The following is a 27,066-nucleotide window of genomic DNA, read 5'->3' as shown; positions in this document are numbered from 1 at the left end:
CACCAGTAGTGTTCAGGGTAGAGAAAATAAAAATGTCTCTTTTTGGCCAGCATTAAATGAAGGGAAGGGACTATTTGCCAATGGGTGCATGGGCACTCATGAGACTCAGTCTGTAAGATAAATAGGGAGGAGGCTAGGTAGGGGCAGGAATTCTTGGCGTGGTAACAGCATTTTACAATCTAACTTCAATCCAGTTTTCTTTCTGCAGACTCAGAATAGCAAACCCCATAAACAACTGTGTTTCAAAGGCGAGCGCGTGACGTGGATCCAGCCCACAACACTCCAAGAATTGGTAGCACTCAAAGCCCAGCACCCCAATGCCAAGCTTGTGGTAGGGAACACGGAAGTGGGTAAGAGGAAGAATTGATTTTCAATTTGAGTAGTTGTGAAATTACCCACAGATTTTTCACCAGCACAGTATAAAACAAGTTTGTTTTTTTCCTTCAGGCCATTGGTATGAAATGCCTGAGGTTTCTTCAGGGCATGGTGTGAGGGGAAAGTTTTTCTTCTTCTCATGTGGATTAGTCTCATGAACACAGCTTTTTCCTCTTCTTCATTGTGCCAAACTAAATATGTGTTACTCCAGATCCTCAGGCCTTTCGTTATTATTTTTGAGCAGTTCAGGTGGGTTATTGACAAGAGGCACAAGTTACAAGCTTCTCTCTTTTGCCCTGAGAAGGGAGCAGTGCACTGAACATGTACTTGCATTCAGACACAGGTGGACCTAGTAGGTGTATGGTGGAGTGGCCACATCCCCACTTTGATTAAGCATATGTGCAGTGAGCTGTCCACTGCCAGGAGCTCTGGTGAACTCTCTGCTGAACACCTCCCTCCCCGTCCTTTCAAAATCCTAGATTCACTTTTGCATTCTGGTGAATCCAGTCATGAAATTTCCTGTCATTTCCTTTGGCTTTGGGCTGGGTAAACCCATGAATGGTACATGCCCCGGTGGCTGGGGGGGCACGGCTGCACCAGCATTGGCAGGAGTATGGCGGCATTGAGCGGGGAGCTCCTGCAGATGCCGCTGGCACTGGTGTGGGGGAGGGGGTGGCAAGCACCGAGCAGGGATCCGTGACCACCCATAGGTGGCAGTGGCCAGGGACGATCATGGACTGCCTACAGATGCTGCCAGGGTGGCGAGCAGCAACTGCTTTTTTGCAGGGGGTGTACCACCATGTGCAGGGGGTGTACGTGCACCTGCATGCACCCCCTACCATAAACCTCTTGGGTTATGAAGGTCCACAGAACTCTCAAACTATTTCCAGGTGAGAGGAGGTGTGAAGGATATTTATATAACGAATCTGAAATTTCCTCCCTGACGTATGAGCCTGTTTGTCGTTACATAGCTCAGCAAGAAGATGGCTGTAGCTGATGTGCACAAATAAAGTGCAACTATGGGAGAAAAAGATTCTATGTTGGAAATAATTTTAATGGGTTCTGGCCTAAAATTCCATTATGCACATTTCACCATTGGCCAGTGATTGATGTGGGCACCACTTTGTGGCTTTTAAAACAGTTGCATAATCAGTATAAGATGTAGTCATTAGAGCTACCCAGTTTCTGAAAAATAATAATAATAATACTTCCTTTTTCCTAAGAAGTTGCTAACTTTGGCTGTCTGCGATATTTGTGTATAATGTGGTAAGGTTTGTTTTGTCTTCAGGTATCGAGATGAGGTTAAAGAACATGCTGTACCCAGTGATATTAGCACCAGCTTGGATTCCTGAAATGAATTTTGTTCAGCATACAGATAAAGGTAAGTAAGGAAGGTTCATAATGGTTCTAAAGTTAGTGTCAGGTCTTCTGGGAAATTATAAAGAAGTTACTATAGACAAAAAATGCATAGTTTTTAGAAGCTACTTTCATCTCCATTCCATTTTCTAAATCCAGACCTGCTGCCCTTAGTCACCAAGGCTAGGTAGAGACATTCAAAAAGTCTGAGGTGGAATCAATATAAGTTACAAGATTTTCTGTAAGCAATGTAGTTTAGATAGGTAGTGCACATCACACACATTCACCCGTTGATGGTGGGGGCAAATCTGAAACTGGGTTCTGCATCTTTAAACCAGTGTGTATACCAAATATCTGTCCTGTTTGGATATACATCAGTTTCCAATCACTAATACCGGTACAAGTGTAATGTCTATACCTGGCCTAAAGTAGTCTTAGTTTCATAGTTAGTAGGGTCAGAAGGGACCTGAGCAGATCATCAAGTCTGACCCCCTGCCATGCAGGAAAGAGTACTGGGGTCAAACGACCCCAGCAAGGTGTTCCTCTACCCTTGTCTTAAAGACCCCCAGGGTAGGAGCCAGCACTACTTCTCTTGGAAGTTGGTTCCAGATCCTAGCCTCTGTGACAGTGAAGTAGCGCCTCCTGATATCTAATCTGAATTTACCCTCTACCAACTTGTGACCGGTTTTTCTAGTCACTCCTGATAGTGCTTGGGGGAACAGGGACTCCCCCCATCCCTGCTGGTCCCCCATGACCAGTTTGTAAATGGCCACTAGATCCCCCCTCAGCCTTCTCTTGTGGAGGCTGAACAGGTTCAGGTCCTGTAGCCTCTTCTCATAGGGCCTGCCCTGCTGCCCCCTGATCATGCCGGTGGCCCTCCTCTGGACCCTCTCCATGCTGTCCACATCCCTCCTGAAGTGCAGTGCCCAGAACTGGATGCAGTACTCCAGCTGCAGCCTGACCAATGCTGCATAGAGGGGGAGGATCACTTCCTTGGACCTGCTTGAGATCATCTGTGGATGTATGACAAGGTGTGGTTGGCCTTCCTGACTGCCTCCCCACACTGCCAGCCCATGTTCATCTTGGCATCAATGATGACTCCAAGATCCTTTTCTGCCTCTGCACTGATGTGAAGGGAGTTCCCCAACGTGTAGGTATGGTGCCAGTTGTTCCTCCGCAGGTGCACTGCCTTGCACATGGGATTCAACACTGACATCCTGTTCTTGTCTGCCCATCCCTGTAACCTGTCTAGGTCTGATTGCAGCCTATTCCTTCCTTCTAGCATTCCCACATCCCCCCACATCTTAGTGTCATCAGCAAATTTGAACAGGATGCTTTTTACCCCCTCATCCAAGTCACTGATGAAGATGTTGAACAGTGCAGGTCCAAGGAATGCGCCCTGCGGGACCCCACTGCCTACATCCCTCCAGGTCGAAAATGACCCGTCCACCACCACTCTCTGGGTGTGGCCATCCATCCAGTTGGTGACCCATTTGACTGTGTAGGTGTTGACACCCCAGTCCCCCAGTTTCTTAATGAGAACGGGGTGAGAGACAGTGTTGAAGGCCTTCCAAAAGTCCAGGAAGACTATGTCCACTGCTACCCCTGCATCTAAGGATTTTGTGACCCAGTCATAGAAGGCCACCAGGTTGGTCTGACAGGACCTGCCTCTAATGAACCTGTGTTGGTTGCCCCTAAGTATAATTCCCCCCACTGGCCCTTTGTGGACATGTGCCAGGATAATTCTCTCAAAAAGCTTACCCAGGATCAAGGTAAGACTAACTGGCCTGTAGTTCCCTGGGTCCCCCTTCCTCCCTTTTTTGAAGATGGGAACCACACTGGCCCTCTTCCAGTCCTCTGGCACCACACCAGAGCACCATGAGTGCTCATACAGCCGTGCCAGGGGTCCTGCAATGACCTCAGCTAATTCCCTCAGCACTCTGGGATGGAGATCGTCAGGACCAGTTGATTTAAATACATCCAGTCCCTCCAGAAGTTCCCTGACTAGATCCTCCCTGACCCTTGGCCTGGGTGCGCCTCCCCTGGGGCCTGAGAGGGTCCCAGTGGGGGGACTGATTCGGGCCCTGCTCAGGAAAATGGAGGCAAAGTAGTTGTTAAATAGGTTAGCTTTGTCGTCTGGTGTGACGACCAAATTTCCTAGTGTGTCTTGCAGGGGCCCCACATTACCCAGGCCCTTCTTTTTGCCCCCTATGTATTTAAAAAAGGACTTCTTGTTGTCCTTGATCCGGGAAGCTAGTCCCAGTTCCGTCTCTGCCTTGGCCTTCCTGACTGCCCCCCTGCATCCCCGAGCAACCGCAGTATAGTCCTCCCTGGTGATGGCCCCTCCCTTCCATTGTGTGTACGCCTCCCTTTTTATTTCAATATAAGAAGGTGCATAAATAAACAAGAAAGCTTTGGCTTTTGATAGCCACCTGAAATGATCAGTTGGATGGTCTTCCCTTTACTGGAAAGGGAATATAAAGATTGATCAGCACATGAGCATTGTAAAGATTTGGGAAGATATAGCAGCAAAAGCTAGGGCCAGTTGTTGCTGAGTGAAACAGGTTACGGTAGTTTGATGTGTGATGTTACACACATTAATTAATGGGTTAATAAGGATAATATCCCCATGACCAGAATTTTTCCTTTATAAACATGGTTTGCTTACTGCTGATAAAAGGAATTGGATTAACAGCCCAAGTGAATTAAATTCTCTGTTGATCTGCCAGGCAAAAACAAGGCAAACTTTCCCTATGCACTGCTTTACCACCATGCCTCAGGTCTTGATTTGAGTTTCTGCAAGGGGCAACATGGTTTTGCCCCTTGTTTGGCAGGGCAGTTCTTGTAAATGTACTGCATGTTAATGTAAAGCATGTTAGTTAGTTTGTGATTCAGAACCTGGAACCCAACCCTGTCCAATTTGTCTCATATATGAGCTAGCAGACATTCTTTGAATGAAAACAAGCTTTCTATGAAATTGATGACTTGCAGATGAAAGCGTCTTGAGATGATTAGCAAAGCTTAGGCAAAACTAGTGCCCCAGTAAGCATCGATTTAAGAGTGGTGTTTATAATCTGTGTGTTTGGTATGTAGGTGTGGGTTTGCATGCTCCTGTTGTTTCTGGGCAATGTTTGGTTTAGCGTGTATCTATAGTCAAGAGAAGTTTGTGAAATTAAAAAATGAGCTATAGTTGGACAATAAATTTTTTTATGGGGACAAAATGTAACAGCATGTACACTTTTCTTTGTGTGCAGATGCCCAGCTGTAATGCTATCTTCAGGGAAAAGATATACCTTGGTTTGAGGAAAAGAAAGACATCTATTGATTTTTGTTTTCCCTTGTAGGGATTGCCTTTGGTGCTTCCTGCACCCTGAGCCTGGTGGAAAAGGTGCTGAGTAAAGCTGTAGCTGAGCTATCTCCTTACAAAACAGAGGTGTTCAAGGCTATACTAGAGCAACTGCGATGGTTTGCAGGGCTGCAGATCAGAAATGTGGCAGTAAGTGACTGAGGAAAACAAGTGAATTAATACTGGAGGCTGGAGGCAGGGACAGCTTAACTCAGACTGAGTAACTGACCTCCCTTATTCTAATATTACATGTTCTTAGTGCTCCTTACACAGGAATATTTGAAAGATGACATGTCCCTTTCTTGTGGGTTTTTCCCCATAAAACACCTCTGGTGATCCAAGGGAGCTGGTAGCCAGGCTACAATGTATTGTGTCTCCTTATGAGACTGCTTTCAGGCTATGCGTGAAACTGGTAGCTTAGAATCCAAAAATGCATTTGGATGCTTATCTTGCTGGGGCCATTTGGTCCCTGCAGACTTCTGGCCTCTGGCAGGAGGGCTGGACTCAGTGATCTCACGAGGTCCCTTCCAGTCCCTAATGCTGAATCTGTGAAATCAGAGAGGAAAATATCACTCATTTGAAGCATTTATGACTGCTATTAGGACAGTTGGGAAAACTGTAGAGCACCCTGTCAATGAAGAGACATTTTATTAGGATACATTTAAGGAAGAGGCATAGCTGCAAAGAGTAAGAGCCATGGGTTCATTCAGACTTTTATTGGCATAGTTATGTCAATCAGGGGTGTGAGAAAGATGGACTTAACTGTACTGGCATAAGCCTGTAGCATAGATGCAGTAATACCTGTAAGCCTGTGCTGTTATTGGTATAGCTTGTTTTGCTGCAGGAGTGATGGTATGATATGAGCTGTGCTGATTAAAATGCAGCTTTGCTGGTATAAGTTATGTCAACTGTAGGACACTGAATGTTAGGAGAGTAGCCTGGGATAGCAAAGCATTCCTAGTGTGGACATGATCTAAGATAAATTCACAACCTTAGTGTTGTCCCTAGGTCTGCAAGCAATAGAGGCTTGTTCAGAAGACAGCCCTCAATGGGGCAAAAATCCAGGCCATGCAAAAACATTAAAATAATAACGTATTTGTAGCCTGTTGGAATACATTAAAATGATCTTGTTTTTGATTGTGCCATGTTGGTCAGTTAGTCTCAATAGATTAGTGAGTGTTAGTACAGTAGCAAGACCTTCACCTTCCATCTGTTTGCTAATTTGTATATCTTATATACTTGACTCCAGTCTCTCGGAGGGAATATAATGACTGCCAGCCCAATTTCTGACCTAAACCCTGTATTTATGGCAAGTGAGACCCAACTGACTTTGGCATCAACAGGTAAGTTACTTAATGTTCTAACTGGCAATGAGGGATATAGGACATGTCTGTACAAGACAACGTAGTGTTTGCTATGCAGGGATGCCTGATCCAACTCTAAATGTGATGGCTTGGCTATTGGAAGCTGCCTAGATTATTAGGAAACAGGCTAAATAAGCCCTGACAAAGTCCCTCATTCAGAGTTAGTTATTCACCATGGCATTACGTTGGGCCATGTAGATATATCCCTAGGGTAGTCATAGCTAGGGCTGTGTGAAAGAGCAGTGTTTTGCTTTGGCATCCATTTCAATGGAACAGTTTTTTTGTTTCAAGTTTTATTTTGATTTGAAAACACTGTTCTGTTTCGACTCATCAAAATGGTTTCGCTGTTTCGATCTGGCGGGGGAAGGGAACAGAGCAGAGAAGCTGGTATCAGGCTGGGGAAGGGAACTCAGCCCAGCTATCACCTCCTACACATGCGCTTGTATTAGCATGCAGTAAATTCATTAACTCTGCTGTAGGATAGTACTGTCTGTGACAAGTTGTGGGGAGCTATGCAGGGCCTCAGTGTCACATCCTAGCATGCGGGGGTAGCTCTGGATCGGATCTGCCTATCAACTGGCCTGTCGCTTATCTGGTTCATTGGGCCAGACAGTTGAGTGCCACTGCTTTAGATAATTAAGAAAGGGCTGACTTGCAGGTTTGCTTGTAACTGGTGACAAAAGCACTTTGGAATGATGGAAGCACTCAAATTTTGGAATGAATTGGGATCATTATGATACATCCCAGTCTTCCCTTTCTGTTAACTCAGTCTGTGTGCTTGTAAAAGTCTAGGTGAAATCAATGAAAAGTTATGCCTGTTTTAGGACTGAATTAGTATTGAGAAAGAACTTCAGGTTCTGGCAAAAGATAAAATATCAGAGGGAAAATAACTAACATCAGTTCAAATTTGTCTTATGTAACTGCAAAATCTTTTTTACGTGCCTGACGATGAGTTTTTATCTAGATGAAGCTGGAGCGTGATAACAGACTCCCTCACCCCATTGTTTCTTTTACTACTTTTTGTTCTCCAGAGGGCAAAAGGATTGCAACAATGGATGAAAAGTTCTTTACTGGCTACAGAAAGACAATGCTAAAGCCTGAGGAGATACTGTTGTCAGTTGAGATACCCTACAGCAGGAAGGTGAGCTGCTGGGATTAGTCTAATGGCTGGGTAGAACTGAGTAGTGTAACTCACCTCTCCTTGAAGGTTGTATTCCAGTAGAGGCAGGCTAAGCAAGCCCTAACTGGATCATCCAGAAGGGTTTCCCTGCCCCATGGTTAACTTGACAGAACATCTGTCTAAGTCCAGATCACAAGTTACTGATTTGAATTTTGGCTAAGGTAGTAGGCAGGGTGCTCATCTAGTAAAACCAGCCAGTTGGATATACTCTTCTGCTAGTTCCCCACCACAGAATCAAAGCTCATTTTGGACTGCTTATGCCCTATGGAGCAGATTGACAACCCCAGAAGAAAAGGTATCAGGGCATGGGTCAGTTAATTAGTTAATCAGAGCCTGGATTGCTTTGCTAGAAAAGGTATGAGTGATTTATGTATTTATGATGAGCATAGGACAGAGAAAGGAAAGCAAAATTAAGGAGAAATGCCTATGATAATGAGAAGACTGCCAAGGCAGCTGTTAATTAGTACAGGGGATAATCAGGACAGCAGAAATTTTCATGCTGGTGCTTCTGAATTAATTAATATCCTGAGAAAGGTGCTAGCTTACCACTCCTGAAGACTGAAGTTCCCTTACCCTGGAACAGGTACTGTGTACCCTGGTAACAGTACAATCTGCACCAGTTCTTATGCTTCTTGACTGTGACCTCAGAAGGGAATAGGATGAGGTCTGTAGGGATAAGGAAGTAGTATGGTCTTCGTATCCATCCAGTCTTTGGCTTGGTTCTTGAGACCGAAAAAATGGAATCTGGTTCTGATAGTGGGTTTTTTTTTACTTTGTTTTGTTTTGTATGGTGTGGACTTTACTCTGATGGGACCTGGATGGAGCCCACAAAACTAATTTCAGATTGAGCAATAGACAGGTCTGTTCAGTACTGGCCTGAGTCAGATTTGAACCACTGCCCAAAAGGTAAAAGTCTCCTTACCCCATCATCAGGCTTCTGAATTAAACAGCCATCTTCAGCCTTGATTTAGCTTCTTTTGTGCTTATTGAGACATTTAAAAATATACTGGTAACTAAAAGTGATGTGATTTGATCATGGTAGAGGTAAGAGGGAAGCATGACTGGTACAATGATGCAATCTTTTTATAGATGAAAAGTGTTCTAGCTATTACAGTTTGAAGGTCCGGTACATTAAACCAATAAACCTTTTGTCAGGTTATGATTATTCTGCAGTTCAACTCATAGATCTGTATTCCAGACTATTAAGGGAAATGGGGCATTTTATTTGTTATATTTTTCTTTTGAACCGTTGCCGGAATCAATGGACAGCTCTATCTGTCACCATGCATATGATTATGTTAAGGGAGCTTGTGCTTTGGCATATTGTGCAAAGTGATTACGATGTATCATCAGCAAGTAAACTGCCACATGACTTGTAGGTCAAACCAGACCACTGATTTGTAAAACCAGATCAACTTTTGAACTTTAGGTCATGAGCTTTTGATTTGTCTTTGACTCATGGCATCAGCCAAGCAAGACTAATGTTCTTCAGTGGGAACCTGAATGTGAAGGAGGATAATTATGGAATATGGCCTCTTAGCAGTTGGTACAGCAAGTGGAAGACACTACAGGTTTATTGTGGCACCAGTATGAATGACCTGAGTTGCCATTATGTCGAGTTTTATATTTGTAGGATTCAGTAGTTTTCATGGCATTGCACCAAAGGAAGGCTGATGTGCCAAAGGGAAGAGTCAGACCCCAAATCCCCAAATGTTCAGGAGTTTTCACTGTAGTTTACTGTTACTGTAGTTTGTGAAACAGCAGGTGAGTTTTACTCTGTGAAAACAGTATTTCAGTATTGAATGAGCTGGTCCTTCTGTCTAGTTTGCACTTCAGGGATGAAAGGCTCGATACTGGTCAGAAGTAGTTATAGTGGTGCAGCATAGCAGTGTTTAGAATTGGAAACTTTAGAATAGCGTTTTAGAAAACTAGATATGATGCATTTTATTAAAGTTGCATGGAGTTTTGAGCTGTGATAAAGGTAGATGAACAGCTCTGTAAAAAGTTCCCAGAAGACAAGATAATTTTTAGCTTCTACTGTATAATGTGACTTTTCTAGACAACATCCCTTCTTCTTCTGAGGAATCTATAAAAATTCACGCTGATTATGGGACATTTCCACTGGCCTTCATCTTTTATATTGATGAATTCAGTCATAAAGAAAAGGTTTTCCCAGCAGTATAACTAGGTGTGAGGGAATAGGCATGGGCACTGATTAGAGGACTGCCAGACTGGCGGTTCCCAGGAGCCCATTTATCTGTTGGCAGCAGCAGCCACCAATGTGTGGGCAAAGCAGTAGAAGCTTGGATGTTTGAGGGTCCCATATGACTTCCCCCACTCCACACCACTCTCCTGCTCTCTTGTCCTTGATGCCTCCCTCCATCTTCCCAGCTCTCTGTCATCTCTGCCCAGGGCACTATATTTGCTACTTACAGTCCTGAACACTGACTGTGGTAAAGTTTTTTAATACGACATAAATTGGGGCTGCTACTGCAAGGCCCATGCGGGTGACAATGGAAGACAATGCTAGATTTGCAGATTTGTATTCGTAACCTCTGCCACTAACAGGGAAACTCTTTCTCACAATGTCTTCAATACAAAAGCTGCATGTTTACTGTGAGCTAACTGGCATGCATTACCTGTATAAAGCCCTGGTAAGAACACTGTAGTTTAGACAAACTAGGTTATCTCAGCCATTGGCAGGCACTGTAGGGTTGATTTCACCTTGCTATTGCAGGGTAACTATCACAGGTGTCTTGTTTCCAATAGGCAATCAGGACTCATGGTAGAGATGATATCTTTTATTAGGCCAACTAGATTTGTTTCCAGTAAGATTTTCAGCAAGTTAACTAATGCACCTTTTTGACCCTGAAAACAGAACCTCAGATAGGGAGTCTGCACGAGTACTGCCAAGTATCACCCTTTTGCTGAAATCTCTTTCCTGGAGAGCTCCACTGAAATGCAGAGGTGAAGGGGGAGTCAGCATTTCTTCCTCTTTGATAGTTAATTGGCTTAAAAAGCAAAGCAGCAGAAGCAGATGCCCTTTTCCACAAAGGGCTGATACAGGCTACTGTCATGGTATCTGCTGGCTGCCCATGAATTAGGTCAGGAGCAGAAAGATGCATCCAGGAGATGAAATGTGTGTTTTAGTTGCATATTGTGTTGGCAGTGCACAAAACAGCCCTTCCAACCCCCAAGAAACTGAATTCACTAACAATAGAGGATAAAGGAATAAATGCTGATTTTGATTGGGGAAGATTAATTGAACAGATCTTTCTGTAAACCCTTTACAGCAGACTACCAAGAAGGAAGACACACTGATATTTTCCTGCTGCAAAATGCCAGTAACTTCAAACTCTTATAGCCTGAAGCAACAGAAGAGAGGAACCGGTTTTATTGTGAACCAAGAGCTGGTTTAAACCGGCATAATTGTAGACTATTAAGCATCATTTGTTGCAAGTGAATTACTGAGCTTTGTAATTTTAGCTGTTTGTGCTCTGAAGAAAATGAAATAGTTTGTGCAAGTCCGTGTATGGAGCATGCACCAGGGAACACAAGGCCATACTGTGTTTTAGTAAGTGCAAGGCAAAGTCCCCCACACCAGGCATATTCCTGCTGGTCTTTTCTCTGTCAGTACTTTTCATAAATTCATTTATGGAGCTCAGTTGCAAAGTTGACCCCTAGAGAAGAAGCTTTAAGCCAAGCATTGGGCCCTGCAGGCCAGATGAAAGGTGCAGGGCCAGTCCACAACCCAGATCAGACCTATGGACCCCCTCCACCTGCATGCCTCATCTGGCACCGTTGATACCCAGCCAAGCCAGTCTGGGATGCTGGCTCTACTGCCCCTGGCACCCACTTAAGTCTGGGACAGGCCCAAGTGCTGCAGGCAGTGCGTGTCCCAGGCACTGTGTGCAGATATAATCCAGCACAACAAATGGGGCAGCACCAGGGGCCGGATTATGGAGCTGTGCAGGCTGGATCCAGCCTGCAGGCCCTATGTTTGACACCCCTGCTTTAAGGAGATACTTGTGAGGAAAACACAGAACTTAAGAAGTAGATGCAAGAGAAGAAGCAATGCGTTTCTGAAATAAGGTGGAGATGGAGACATGCAGGAACTCCATTCTGGGTGGTGGGATTGGCTGAAGAGAACTGCTTCTGCATTTTTTTGAACAAGGAGAAGGGTATACGGCTAAGCTATACTGTTGGAAACATATGAACTAGATCAGGGGTGCTCAATGCCCAGTTTGTGGGCCAAATCCTGCCCAGAGAGCCATGCTGTCTGGCCCACCGGGCTCCTGACAGGCCTCTAAATTTGGCAGTGGGGAAGTGGCAATAATTAACACTGCCATCACTCTCCTGCCACCAAATTTCTGAGCCCTGAGGCAGCTACATTGGCCCTGGCTGAGCTAGCCCTGTGCAAAGGGATCAGCCTCCACTGATGCTGGTCGCATGTGGCTGCATAGGGCCCTGACCCTACACAGCTGGATCAGGCCCCAGCTGGGCCTGCACTTTATGCTAAGGTGGGTCCATGGACCAAGTCCAGCCCATGAACTGATCTAGCATCACACCTCAGGCCTGTGAGGCAAAAAAGGATGGGCATCACTGAAATAGATTGATAAAGCCCTTGAAAACAAACTTTAGGGTCCATTTAGAAATAAGGAGAGTTTGGATCCAGGGTTTTAGTCTTGTCTGTTTGTGGCATTCAGTTCTGTATAAATTCAGATTTCCAAGATTTTGCAAATTTTGGATTGCTTGGATTCGGGTTGTCCTGATTAGGACTGTGTCTAATCCATGTGAGAAATGAACTGGAATGGTTGAGTGAAGTCCTTAGTCATTCATTTCTTTTCCAAAGCTAGAGAAAAAGAAGTCAGAAACAGAATATTTTGGCAGTCAGAATATTTCTAGAGAGAATCAGGATATTTTTAAGGGAGTGCATTTTTCAAATTTCTGAGGATTCATAAGTGGCTTTATCACATCACCTAGAGGCCTGAATTTTTCTTAGCCCGTCTAGCACGCACGTGAATCATGTGAAAATTGGTTTTGTCAGAGCAAATGATCTGTCCTTCATAATGCAAAGCAACATCTTTAGTTGGGCTTCTCTTGGATATGCCATCCACAGAGAGAGATTAGCATGCTGTCCACATTCTCCTATTCTTACTTTTGACACAGGTGGTGAATAAATTCTTTTTCTTTCCCCTAGGGTGAATATTTCTCAGCCTTCAAGCAGGCTTCCCGGCGTGAGGATGACATTGCTATAGTGACCTGCGGAATGAGAGTCCTGTTTCAAGAGGACAGCCACCGAGTGCAAAAGATTAAACTGAGCTATGGAGGAATGGCTCCCACAACTGTACTGGCAGTAAAAACTTGCCAGAAACTCATTGGAAGGTAGGAGAATCACCATGGAATCATAGAATAATATGGTTGAAAGAGGACTCAGGAGGCCATCTAGTGCAACCAGTTGTTCAAGGCAGGATCATCCCTGAGTACAGAATCATAGAAAATTAAGGATGGATGGGACCTCAAGGAGGTCATCTAGTGCAGTGGTTCTCAAACTTTTTTGTACCAGGACCCATTTGCCAAGATTGATGGCTTGTCCTGACCCACTCACCCCTGGCCCTGCCAGCACCCGACCCACAGTGCCCTGCCCCTTTGGGCCCTGCTGGTGCCTCTCACTCCTGATCTGCAGCCCCCTGCCCCTCCCAGCCTGGCTGGAGGGGGCCCCTAGCTGCCTCTGTCCCACTTGGGCCAGAGTGTGAGCAGCAAATGTGGGCCCCTGTGTGTATGAGCACTGGCTTGTGCTGCCGGACCAGGCATACAGCACCCTGCTGCAAAGGACCGTCTCTGCCTCCTTCCCTCACTGCAGGCAGGCAGGCAGGCAGGCAGGCGAGGAGGCAGACACACACACATATCCCCAGCTACCCAGACAGTCCCTTGGACTTCCATCCCCTACTCCCCATACTTACCTGTGTCCAATGGCTGGGGCTGCTCCCGTGACCTGGCCTCACTCTATGCTGGCCACATGTGTCTACATGTGCAGACACACGTGTGCCCACTGCCTCCAATCATTCCAACCAAGCAGCTGCTTGCAGGCCAGATTGCTGCCAGCCTGCAAGGGGAAACCCTGCTTTCATGGGTTTTTCTGGGGACCTGCAAGTGACCCTTTCAGATATACTTATGACCCACTTTTGGGTTGTGACCCACCAGTTGAGAAATGCTGATCTTTTCCAACTACCTGCTCTAAGCAAGACCATCCTCAACTAGATCATCCTCAACTAAATCCCCAAGGCTTTGTTCAGATGGGTTTTGAAAGCCTCCAGGGATGGAGCTTCCACCACCTCTGGGAAACCTGTTCCAGTGTTTTACTACCCTCCTAGTGAGAAAATTCTTCTTAAAATCTAACCTAAGCTTTCCTTGCTGAAACTTGAGACTATTGCTCCTTGCCATTGAGAACAGTCAAGCTCCATCCTTTTTCAAACCTCCCTTTAGGTAGTTGAAGGCTGCTGTTAAGTCTCCTCTCAGTCTCCTCTTTTCTAGACTAAATAAGCCTAGTTCCCTAAGTCTTTCCTCATCAGTCATGTCCCCCAGCCTCCCCACCATTTTTGTTGCCCTCTGCTGGACTCTCTCCAGTTTGTCCATATCCTTTCTGTAGTGGGAGGCCCAATGACTATTCCAGCCAAGTATTTGTCTAACCTAGTCTTAAAAAAATTCCAAGGGTGGAATTCCACAGCCAGTCTGGGTTGATTTTTTCCAATGTTTGGCCAACACCATAATTAGAAAATTCTTCCTAATATCCAACCTACATTGTTGTTACTTCCATGTAAGGTAATTGCTTATTGTCCTGTCCCCTGTGGCCACATAGAATAAACTTCTCCATCCTTAATATAACCACCCTTCAGGTATTTGAGGATCATGAATACCTTGTGCCTCCTGAGGCTGCATAGGGGCATGGCGACTGCCCACAGGTGGTGGCAGCGGTGAGCAGGGACCGACTGCAGGTGGCTGCAGCCGTGGTGGGGGCAGAGGGGTGGCAAACGCCAACTGGCAGTCGGTGACTGCCCGCAGACAGTAGGCAGTCTTCTTTTCTCCAAACAATATAATTCTAGTTCTTTCAGTCTGTCCTCATAAATCATGTTACCATGCCTCTAACAATTTTTCTCTCTGTTGGACTCTTTCTAATTTGCCCTTGTCTTTTTTGAGTGAGGAGTCCAGAACTGGACCCAGTATTTGCACTGATGAGGCCTCATCAGGAGTACAGTGAGGAATCACTTTCCTTGATTTGCAAGTGATGCTTTTTTTAATAGAGCCTATTATGCTATGGGTCCTTTTTGCAACAAGGGCACACTGTTAGCTTGTATTTAACTTACGGTCCACCATAACCCCCAGGTCCTTTCCTGCAGTACCATGTTCCAGCCAAGCCTTCTCCAGTGTGTATTTGTGCAAGCAAGTTTTCCATCCTAAATTCAGTTGCCCTTGTCCCTGTTGAATCTCATCTGATTGATTTTGGACCATTTCCTCAGTTTGTTGAAGTCATTCTGAATTCTAGTCCTGCTGTCCAAAGCATAGGCAATGCATAAGGGGGATGCCGGTGGAGGGGATGTGCCCCCCATGACAGTGCTGGTGCCCCCTTGACAGAGCGCTCCAGCTGGTAGGGGGCATGAAAAGTGGTAGTGCCCCCTCCCCCCCCCAGGAAATTGGATCCATTGGTGTCGCAGCAGCGGCAGAAGTGCCAGCACTTTCACCGCCGCCATGCTGCATGCGGAAGTGCTGGGACTTCCACCAGCGCTGTGCCACATGCGGAAGTGCCAGCACTTCTGCCACTGCCGTGCCACCGTCATGCTCAGCGAGCAGCCACTGGCCCCTCCCCCCTAGTCACCAGCTAGCTGCTGGGGGAACACCCCCCCTAGTCGTGTCCCACTGGTGCCCTCCCAGACTCAGGAGGAACCAGTTGCCCATGGTCTAGAGTGTCTGCAACTCTACCCAACTTGATGTCATTTACATATTTTCTAAATATGCACTCAATCCCATCCTGCAGGCCCAGGAAAGCAGGACAGACCCCTAGGAAACTCCACTCAATACCTCCTCCCAAGTAGACATTGAGCCATTGATGACTGTTCATTGAGCACAATGATCCAGCCAGTTATGAATCCACCTTATAATACTTCCATCTAATCTGCAGTTCTTTAGGTTGTTAATGAGAACGTTGAGAGAGACAGTGACAGAGGCTTTGCTAAAGTGAAAGTATATCACATCCATTTCTCCCCACCCCCATTTCTCTTCCCCACTTCTCTTCCCCTATCTACTCAGCCTGTCACCTTGCCATAGAAGGAAATCAAATTGGTTAGGCATGATTTGCTCTTGATGAATCCATCCTAGCCGTTCAGGGCTGTATCTGATCATCAGGGATCCTGGTTTTCTCTGTTAAAAAATCATAAATTCTCTGATTTTAAAACATTGCAAATTCTCTAATGAGAAACCCCAAATTCTTTCATTCCCCACCTACAGCACCCTACCCCTGCTGGTGCCCCTCAGTTCCCACCCACAGCCCTCTCCCCCGCACCCTGCCAGAGAGGGTCCCAGCTGCCAGAGCTATGGGGCCAGGGACACTGGTCTGCAGCCCCCTGCAGCAGCACCCGAGCCCCAGCTGCTGCCTGTGGGAGGCAGTGGCTGTTGTGGTGGAGCACTGTGGAGCCTGGCTCCCCCTCCCCCTTCTCCATGAGTGGCATGGCTGGAGCAGAGCCTATGGGGTCAAGGGGCAGGCCCTTCCCCTGGGGCCCTTCCTCTGTGGCCCAGTGAGTGAGACCTGGTGTGGCAGGGCAGAGCAGGATGGGTAAGCTCAGTGCTGCTGTTGCGAGCCAAGCACCACCATGGTAAAGCACCTCCTGCCTGTCCAGCAGCAGCAGGGCTGATGGTGCAGAGTTGTGCCTCCTGCTGCTGCTGGGTGGGCAGGGGCCACCTTGCCATGATGGTGTGGGGTTTGTGGTGGCGGCTTTAAGTTTCCCCACCAAGGCCTGCCCTTCCCTGCCACACTGGGTCCTGCCTGCTGGGCTACAGAGGCCCTGGATGGAGGGCAGCAGGGCAGGGAGCCTGAGCTCACAGTGGGCAGCCTGCACCCACCCCATTCACAAATCAGGGGGGCACGTTCCCCCCACGTCCTTCCCAAGAGTGTGTATAGCAGCAAGGAGCCAGCCCCCTCAACTACCCCTGGACAAGTCATCCATGCCTCAGTCCCTCTCCCAGCCCAGGCCGTGCAGCCATGCCTTCTGGCCTTGGGCCCTACACACTGTCTAGGCTGGGCAGCAGCAGCACCCCCAGTCCTACCCAATTCCCTCCCTCCCTCACTATGGAGGTCCCATCCTCCCCTCACCTGCCAGACTTACCCATGGGAGCTGCTCTCCAGGCTGCCTGGCAGCCACAGACATGTATATGTTCACACATGCACATGCTGCCTGCTGCCTGATCTCCCTTCTCTCGTGCCCCGCAGCCCCTTGCAGGCTGTAACACTGCCAGTCTGCAAGGGGAAACCCACCACTTGCCACATTTTCTCTTTTAAAGAAGAAAATATGTGTTTTTCTCCTTAAAATGAAAAAATACTGGTTTTACTGTGTTTTTCCATGGCAAACAGAAAACACAGATCCCTGCTGATTCATTACCTGTGTAGGTACAGAAGTGCTCATTTTTAAAGGTTATTTTTATAGTGTTACCTTCCATATTCTGAACCCTCATATATGGTGTCTATTACAGACAGTCAAAGACAAGAAACAGAAGAATGAGAAGTGTGGATATATACCTTGGCATCATTATGCCTGCATATCTATCATAGATCTGTGTAGCCTCACACCATTTCCAAACCTCTTTGGAGCCTCACACCATTTCCAGTGATTTTTTCAGGGGATTAGGGCAACCTCAAAGGTTTGAGAAAGGAGGCTGTCCTTTATGAACTGTAATTACATATGAACCACATTTCAGGGCTTGTCCAGTTTGAGTACCCTGATTATTAGAGGATCAAACCTAGAACTTTCATCTTACGGGAGATTCCTGGAGTTCAGATTTCTGCTTCATCCTGGATTAGAGTGAAAAGTGGAAATCTTGGAATATTATAGCACATTGTAGGCACTGGGACTTAGAACATACCACCACATCACATAACACATCAGACAATGTCACCCCCTATAACATATATGCCAAAAAGGTGAAGTCAAAGAAATGCTTTGGTAATTTATTATGGAAAACTGCAATTCAATGGATACATATCCACAAAACATTTCAGTATGATCAAAGCAGGATTCTTCCAATGTGAAAAACATTATGGAAAAGCATTTTTTACTAGATCTGAGCTATCAGATTGGTGTTTTTGGAGAGCAGAGGCAGAATAGGTACTGAGGTGGAATGATCTGAATTATGCATCTTTGGAGTACTGCAAAGTACAATAGCCTTTTACTCTTTGCTTTTGTATGACTCCTGTTAACTTCCTTATGATTTCTGCTTGAGTAGAGGATGAATGAGGAGACAGACATTTGTTGTTGTTTATTAAGATGTCATACTTAGATGTTGGGAGGAGGAATTAGGGCCTCATATTATAGTATTATTATTTGTTCCTTGACAGAGACTGGAATGAAAAACTGATGCAGGAGGCCTGCCATTTGCTGGCAGATGAGATGAACCTGTCTCCTTCAGCCCCAGGTGGGATGGTGGATTTCCGACGCATACTCACGCTCAGTTTCTTCTTTAAGTTTTACCTGACTGTGCTTCAGAAATTAAGCCAGCAGCTCAATGGCAATGTGAGTATTGCTCTCTTCTTGTTGTGGGTTGGAGGAGAGAGAGTTAAATAAAAAATTAAGCCGTGCTGCTGAGTACAGACAGTTGGAAGGCTCTTAGCACATAGAGGCAAAGGCTGTTCCCAGTAAACAGTCTGTGTGGGATGTGAAAAGAAACTGTTCTCCCAGCCTCTTCTGCACTGTACGAGCTCCCACAGCTGCCCTGGTCCTTCTGCTCAGCAGGATCACTAAATCAGTGCTGGCCCGCCCACCCACCCCTCCTCCAATGGATTCTGCTCTGTGGCAAATGGAGCTAGCAAGGGAAGCTCCCACTTTCTGCTCCTTCCATGTACTCTTCATACTTTTACCAGGACTATTGCCTTTCCTGTTCACAGAGGCCTGTGGGATTGTTTGCCTTTTATATTGTACAAAAAAGAACTGAAGACTGGCCTTTCTATATTAAGAGCATGAACATCTGTCAGGCTAAAGCAGAAGCTTTTTTTCACCTTTTATATAGACAAATCTCAAAAAGGGGACATGGAATAGAACTGACTTTATGGGTTACAGATACATGAATCGTTAGACATAAAAATGTACAGTCTAATGTTAAAATGATGAAGAAAGTATTATAGGATGGCTGTATTGTAGTCTAGGATGGCTGAAAAGGGGGAGAAAAAACATATAGAATAAATTGTCATGTTTTTAATATATCTTTGGCAGAATAACTTGAGCGAGATGCTTCCCTCCAGTTACCTGAGTGCCACTGAGCTGTTTCACAAAGATCCCATTGCCAACGTCCAGCTTTTCCAAGTGAGTAGCACTATTCATATAGTCCAGGCTTGGACTCATCTGTATTTCTAAACTCCCTTTATTCTCTTATTTATACTGTGAACATGGCCAGTATTTGGGCTTGCTTGAATACTGCTACTGTTGAGGTCTTTATTCAGGCTTCTATCACTTCCTCGTTTGAGTACTTCGCTATTTTCTCCCATAGTTTCCCCTAAATCTTACTCTTGGAGTATATAGTTCCCTGAAGGTTGTAGTCAGATTGGATTACTCTCTCCTTTCAGGACTATGGTTTCTGCTATTTATATCACATTCAGTGGCTTCCCATCCAGTTCCAAGTTCAATTTAAAGCTGTCTTCCTGCTTGCCCTACCTTTTGGCTAGCCTCCCTTCTAGCTCTCTCATTGCATATCCACCACATAATCTCCTTGCCTGTTCATATTACTTCTCCACTATGATCAGGGAAAAGTTTTCTAGATTTGTAGTTTCCCTTCAAGCTGCTGAGTCACTTGAAAGCAACTTCAGACCCTTTCCTCACCCCTCTCCCAGCAAATCTTTCTAGGTGCACAGGCCCACTTCAGGATCCATGTCTGCATTTCTGGTCAGCTTGTGATGCCAGTTCTGGATTGAACCGAGTTTTTCCAATAGAATTTCTGTAGGGCTCCTTACTCCATCTGTAAGTGCTGCAACCTCAAGTGGGAACATAACCCTTAGTTTATGAATGGCTTCTCTACAGCCTCCTTCCACTCCACATTCACAGTTGCTCACTCTTATTCATTTTGCCCTCCCGCACGTGTACTTCTTCCTATTTCCTTCTTCACTATAACACATGCTGCCCCTTGCCCATCAGGCTTCCTCAGCCGTATCATTGGAATACCCTAAGATAGGAACAGCACTACATAGCTATGTATTTTGCTGCAGGAAGTGCCTCCAGGACAAGCTGTGGAAGATACAGTGGGCCGACCTCTGATGCACCTTTCAGCGGCCAAACAGGCATGTGGGGAGGCTGTCTACTGTGATGACATACCTCATTATGAAAATGAACTCTACTGTACATTGGTTACCAGCACCAAAGCTCATGCCAAAATCATGTAAGTGCTGCCTCTTTGCTAGTAATGGCTGAAGACTTGCCAGTACCTGGTCATCAGAATGTTTGCTGAAGAGGAGAGAGGTCCTCCACTAGTGAAAGCTAGAGTCAGTTGACTATCATTCATTTCAGGTAAACTGCTGAGCTTTGTGACCTGCAGCCATTTACACTCCAGAGAGAATACATTTAAAAAAGGAGAGAAAACGCTTCTGCTAGTCCATGTATGGTGCACATCTGAGAACACAAGGTTATTACCATGCTCCAGCATGGATGGGAGTTAAGTGCTAAGCAAATTTTTTGTGAGAGGTAGCGGAAAGTCCAGAATCCCTGGCTACTCTGTCTCTTTTATTGAAGAGTGCAGGGTAAAATTGGGAACAGGGACGGGCACCAAGTGGATGCATCTGAGACCTAGGGACATAAATTCTGTTTTGAGTGTGCATTTGGGACAAAGCAATGCAAAGACCTTTTGGGCAGGTGTTATTTGTAGCCCTATATTAAGCCTCCCTATTAAGGCAGGATATCCTTGTTCTTTTACCTTGTTCTTAGGTGGCTTTGGACCAAACCCTCAGAATAATATTATATGAATGGATGACTAAATTTCTGTTTATGAGCATAAAGATCTGTACATGCTTTATATGTCTTTATTTATGAGTATAGATAGTTCAAAACACAGGCTTCAATGACTGTCCAGGCAGGGCATGGTTGGTTAATACAGTTTGCAATCAGGGCAGCCAATTGTGCCGTTCCTGCCTAGGGCCTAACATAGCAGATGATGTCACTTATGCCATACTGCCATTATGTTGTAGTATTGGCTGGTTTTGAATGTAATGGTCCTCCTTTCTCCCTAATTTATATGATGTAGGACAGCCCAGAGTGCATTTTTACACATGCTATGGCTATTGCTTGGTGTGAGCTTTCTTAAGGACATTCTGTTTCTTTCTGAGAGAGAATTTGGAGCTGCTCACATTTTTCCCAGAATGTACTGATAAAAGTCTAGCAGCATGGTAAACATTGACTGCACTAACTCAGTTGACCCAGTGATTGTGATAGAAACTGCTTTGTCATCATATCCCAACCATGGCTGTTGTAACTGGTCATAGGAGAATACTGTGAACTGCTAACAAAAGCACAATTGTATTTACAGTGTAGACACAGGAAACTATTTTATTTATCCCCCTGAACTATCTTGACATATTTCCTACAATGTGTGGGGTGCCTTATCATGTGTGTTCATTGTATGTTAGCATTAGAAACAAGAAAGTTGATCCATGTTGTACAGGAGCAGGTTAAGGGTGGAAGATTCATCCATATTAGAGTAAGCATATATCAGCCTATAGAGTCACTGGGTGAAATCCTAGATCCATTCAAATCAATGGGAAAACTCATTTTCTTCAGTGACACTCGATTAATTGTCAGTTAGCAAATCTACCAAAATGCGTGTGTTTGCTTGTATATTAATGGCTTGGAGACCATTTAGAGGGCATTTCTGATACCTTATTTCAAAAGCAGTGAAAAATAAACTTTTCTGTGAAATCTAGCATAGCCTTTAACTCGTGATAGTTTAAATGGCTCATGCATGACTGCCTGTACATTTAGAATCCCTGTTTTTCAGTATTAGATGTTCTTTTTATGCATTCCATTCTACAAGTACTTATTTATCAAAAAGCAGCAGCTCAGTGGAAAAATTTAAGGCAAAATTTGCATGGGAGTTTTAGGAACTCAAACTAAAGACACTGAAAATATTAAAGGAATTTTGCTGAAGACAATAAATCATTCAGCTGCAGCAAACCAGTGGCCCTTCTATTTGTAATGGCTCCCTTATTAACCCAGATAGTTATACATTTTGTTTGCAAAATGCCTCAGTGAAACCTTAAGTCACTTGTAATATGTTTTTATGAAGGTCAGTATATAAAAAAATGAATAGTACTGTGGGTTTTATTGTTGCCTGTTCCATCCATCACTTACAAGCACTCAGTTATGAATCTGTACACACCTTTGAGAGACAAATGTTGGGTGAATGCCTCTTTTGTTGACCTTCAGAAAGATATCTACTGATTTCCACCCCCCCTTTTGAGCTTTTGTTTTCATTTACATTGTTTCAGGTGTACATCAATCATAAATGGACCTTAGGGAATCAAAATCTTGCATCCATATTTCTGCTTAGTAGTGGTTGCATTTCAGTGGTTGCTAAATGGAGCAGTTTATTATGTTTTTGTAGTATATTTTGTCCCAGTGGAATCCTAAGTTTAACTAACTGTGCACAAAGATCAGACCTCCTATGTACGCACTGTAATCTTACTTTTCATAGATTTCATAGACATTAGGGCTGGAAGGGACCTCGGGAGATCATCGAGTCCAGCCCCCTGCCCAAAGGGCAGGAAGTCAGCTGGGGTCGTAGGATCCCAGCAAGATAAGCATCCAATTTACTCTTGAAGGTGCTCAATGTAGGTGCTTAAACCACCTCCGCTGGCAGACTGTTCCAGACCTTGGGGGCTCGGACAGTAAAGAAATTCTTTCTTATGTCCAGCCTGAAACGGTCTTGCAGGAGTTTGTGACCGTTTGACCTCGTCATCCCTTGGGGCGCTCTGGTGAACAAATGTTCCCCCAGATCCTGGTGGTCACCCCTGATAAACTTATAGGTGGCCATCAGATCACCCCTGAGCCTACGCTTTTCCAGGCTAAAGAGTCCCATGTCTCTAAGCCTGTCATCGTAAGATCTGTTTTCCTGACCTCTGATCATGCGCGTGGCTCTCCTCTGGACTCTCTCAAGCTTCTCCACATCCTTTTTGAATTGTGGAGCCCAAAACTGGACGCAGTACTCCAGCTGCGGCCTCACCAAGGCTGAATACAAGGGGAGAATGACGTCCCAGGATTTGCTCGAGAAGCATCTATGGATGCAAGCCAGCGTTTTGGTCGCTTTACTAGCCGCAGCATTGCATTGCAGGCTCATGTTCATCTTGTGGTCAATGATGACCCCCAAGTCTTTTTCTTCTGTAGTGCTATCCAACGTAGCACTGCCAAGCCTATAAGGGTGCTGCAGGTTTTTCCTCCCAAGGTGGAGAACCTTGCATTTTTTGTGTTAAACACCATGAGGTTCTCGTCTGCCCATTTGCTGAGCATGTCCAGGTCAGGCTGGATCACCCGCCTATCTTCTGGCGTGGATGCTTTGCCCCAAAGTTTGGTGTCATCGGCGAACTTGGCCAGTCCACTCCTGACTCCAATGTCCACATCATTAATGAAGATGTTGAACAGGATGGGTCCCAGGACAGAGCCTTGAGGGACCCCACTGGTCACAGGGCACCACGATGAGTGACTGCCATCAATTACAACCCTCTGGGTCCAACCACGGAGCCAGTTTCCCAGCCAGCGGATCGTGGTGGAGCCAAGGCCACAACTGGCCAGTATGGCCAAGAGGTGATCATGGGATACCAGATCAAAAGCTTTTTTGAAGTCAAGATATATGACATCAATCTCTTCTCCCTTGTCCAGGTGATAGGTCACCTGGTCATAGAAGGAAATGAGATTGGTCAAACAAGACCTACCCGCAACAAACCTGTGCTGACTATCCCTTAGGATGTTAGCCTGGGCCAGTCCCTCAAGGATGGCCTCCTTAATAAACTTTTCTAAGATCTTCTCCAGGATAGAAGTCAGGCTAATGGGCCTGTAATTAGCCGGAACCACTCTCCTCCCTTTCTTGAAGATCGGCACCACATTGGCCTTCTTCCAGTCTTCGGGCACTACACCAGAGCGCCAGGAGTTTTCAAAGATCCGTGCCAGGGGCTGGGCTATGACGCTCGCCAGCTGCTTGAGTACCCTGGGGTGCAGACTGTCAGGGCCGGCTGACTTGAAGGTATCCAGCTTCTCAAGCTGTTCCTTCATGAGGTCAGCATTGATGGAGGGTAGGGGATCCTCATCACCCGGATCTCCTTGTCCCATAGGTGTCCCATAGGACTGATGAAAGACTGACGCAAAGTACCTATTTAATAGGTTGGCTTTTTCCTGGGCGTCAGTTCTCAGTTGCCCCATCTGGTTTAGCAGGGGTCCAACATTGCCCTTGCTTTTCCTCTGGCTCCCCACATATCTGAAAAAGGACTTTTTGTTGTCCTTGATGCTTGAAGCTAGCTGGAGTTCAGTTGCAGCCTTGGCTTTCCTGGTTTGCTCCCTGCAGGACCGGACCAGCACAGAATAATCCTCCTTGGAGGTGAATCCCGTCCTCCATCCTTTGCAGGCTTTCCTTTTTAGCCGCAGGAGGTCTGCTAGGTCCCTGGAGAGCCAGGGGGGCTGCTGTGCCTTCTTGCTGCCTTTCCTCCGTGTTGGAATAGATTTAGCTTGTGCATTGAGGATCGCTTCCTTGAGAAGCAACCACTCTTCTTGAACTCCCATCTCCCTGGGGTCACGGTCCCTGAGGGCCTGACCGACAAGCCTCTTGAGCTTGTCAAAGTCGGCTTTTCTGAAGTCAAGGACTTGTGTGTTGCTGACTGACTTGTCAGCTTTACGGTGGATGGTGAAGGTGATCAGCTCATGGTCACTGTCACCCAGCTTCCCATCGATCACTAGGTTGCCGATTAGGTCATCCCCCGTAGCCAGTACCAGGTCGAGCAGCGCTTTGCCTCTCATTGGCCCATAGACTTCTTGAGTCAGGTAGAGGTCATCCACGCATGAGAGAAAGCTTTGCGACCGCTCGGATTTTGCTGAGTGATCTTCCCACGAGATGTCCGGGTAATTGAAGTCACCCATGACAACCAAGGTCCTGGAGCAAGCGGCCTCAGTCAGTTCCCGAGCGAACTCCTGGTCAAGCTCAGGACTTTGAGTGGGAGGTCTGTAGTAGACTCCCACCGTTGTGTCCCCTGTGCCGTATTCCCCACGAATTTTTACCCAGAGGGTCTCTAGCTGTCCATGCTGGTCGCCAACATCAGCTTGCAGGGACATGTAGCTTTCCTTCACATAGAGAGCTACACCCCTGCCCCTTTTGTCAACATGATCCCTCCTGTACAGGGTATAGCCCTCTATACCCGTGGTCCAGTCATGGGTGGAGTCCCACCAGGTCTCCATTATCCCAATGACATCATAATTCTTTGCACTGAGCAGGAGGACGAGCTCGTCCTGCTTGTTGCCCAGGCTCCTGGCATTAGTGTACAGGCAGGCAAGTGTCCCCTTAGGGGCTCTTGCCTTGCCCACAGATTGTGCCAGGGCTGGGGCAAGGGTGGGCTCCCTTAAGTGCCTTGGTCTGCTGGCTTTGCAAGGGTTGCTCAGCGGGCCAGCAGTGGCAGTAGTCCCCCCATCCCCCAGCGGGCTTAGTTTAAAGCCCGGTGGAGCAGGTCAGCCAGCCTGGCTGAGAAGAGCCTCCTCCCCAGGGGGGAGAGGTGGAGGCCATCTCTTCCCAGCAGCTCGCTGCCTCTCTCGCCAAAGAGCGGGCTGTGGTCATGGAAGCCAAAGCCTTCCCGATAACACCAGCGCCGCAGTCTTTGATTCACTGCGTGGATCCTCCTCTCCCTCCTCAGCCCATAGCCCGAGACTGGGAGGATCGACGAAAACACCACCTGAGCTCCCAGACCCCTAAGCCCCGCTCCCAACTCCCTGTAGCGCCTCATGACCTGGCTGGGGGTGCTCCGAGCTGTGTCACTGGTGCCCACGTGAATAAGGAGCATGGGGTAGTGGTCTGTGGGCTGGAGGAGCTGCGGGATCCTCTCCGCAATGTCTCGGATGCGGGCCCCCAGGAAGCAGCAGACTTCCCGGGCTAAGGGGTCGGGGCGGCAGATTGCCCCCTCAGTGCCCCGCAGGATGGAGTCTCCCACAACAAACACCTTTCTCTTTGTCTTGGGGGGAGCGGGTCCAGTAGCTGTGGTTGAGTCTGGGTTGCCTGCGGGAGCCGGCAACTGAGCAGGCTCTGCTGGGGCTGCAAGAGGTGCGAACCTGTTGCTAAGCTCCGGTGAGGGAGGGGCCTTGGTGCGGCAGGCCTTCGGGCCCTTGACCACCTTGGTCCATGCCCCTGCCTGGGCAGAGCGGGAGGTCCCAGAGTCCTCCTTAGTCCTGGAGGGAGACGGTGCTCTCCCCTGCGGCTCCCGGGGGGGAAGGGCCTGGCAGTAGGAGTCTATCTCCTGCTCACAGTCCCTGATGGCACGCAGTCTCTGGACTGTGGCCGAGAGCCCCTCCAGCTGGCACACCAGAGACCCCAGTAGGGAGCAGACCCCGCAAGGGGAGGTGGCCATGCTCCCGGGCCCCAGAGCCTGGAAAAGGGACAGGCAGCCCCCGCAGCCAAGAGCCAGGGGCTCCGTCTGCGTGGAGCCCGGAACCATGGGCTCCGTCTGGGCGGCCGTCTCTGAGGTGCCCGATGGGGGGGGGGCCGCAGAGCCCGAGGGGACCCTCGGGGTGCGGCGCGTGGCATCCGTGTCATGCCTCTGGCAGGCTGGCTACGGCTGGGGCTGACTACTCTGGGGGGGGTCGCAGGCAGGGTCTCGTGCCCTCCCACACCCTCTCCTGCGCGAACTCCACGCTAACTCGAGCACCTGTTTACGCAGCCTGTTCGCGCGGCTCCGGTCGCGGGGCTCCCTGGGGGGCTGGGCCAAGTAGGGGCCTGGGCGGGGGCTTGACCCGGCCCGGCACCAGGCAGCCGCCTCGTCCCAGGGAGCGAGGAGTTAACCCCTTCCCACCACGAGCCCGCTTTGGATAATACAAGGCTATTTTTGGCCCAGTCATAACTTGCAAAAGGTGCCATGTGACCCTTAACAATCCCAGTGATCAGAAAGATTAGGTATACACTCCTATTTCATCTGAAAGCTATGTATTACATTGTAGTCTGGGGAAGTAGATTGATCTGTT

The 27,066-nt window shown here is 47.0% G+C and overlaps 1 protein-coding gene across 11 annotated transcripts in view; it reads left to right on the top strand.

Moving 5' to 3' along the window:
• Window positions 1-27,066, top strand: part of XDH (xanthine dehydrogenase) — a 94,100-nt gene that overhangs the window by 31,033 nt on the left and 36,001 nt on the right. For all 11 annotated transcript variants that reach the window (XR_016442346.1, XR_016442345.1, XM_090047408.1 and 8 more), the window contains 9 exons: window positions 209-350; window positions 1,664-1,756; window positions 5,076-5,227; window positions 6,327-6,420; window positions 7,473-7,582; window positions 12,822-13,006; window positions 18,225-18,399; window positions 19,096-19,185; window positions 20,082-20,251. Coding sequence is in view for 9 of the 11 variants with exons in the window: in XM_090047408.1 (XP_089903534.1) it covers window positions 209-350; window positions 1,664-1,756; window positions 5,076-5,227; window positions 6,327-6,420; window positions 7,473-7,582; window positions 12,822-13,006; window positions 18,225-18,399; window positions 19,096-19,185; window positions 20,082-20,251 (1,211 nt within the window). In the remaining 2 variants the exon portion in view is untranslated. The remainder of the gene's footprint in view (window positions 1-208; window positions 351-1,663; window positions 1,757-5,075; window positions 5,228-6,326; window positions 6,421-7,472; window positions 7,583-12,821; window positions 13,007-18,224; window positions 18,400-19,095; window positions 19,186-20,081; window positions 20,252-27,066) is intronic.

This window comes from Crocodylus siamensis, chromosome 1 (genome assembly GCF_052110815.1).
Source record: "Crocodylus siamensis isolate JL-2025a chromosome 1, ASM5211081v1, whole genome shotgun sequence".
Taxonomy (NCBI): Eukaryota; Metazoa; Chordata; order Crocodylia; family Crocodylidae; genus Crocodylus; species Crocodylus siamensis.
This window is presented reverse-complemented; position numbering and strand designations above follow the sequence as displayed.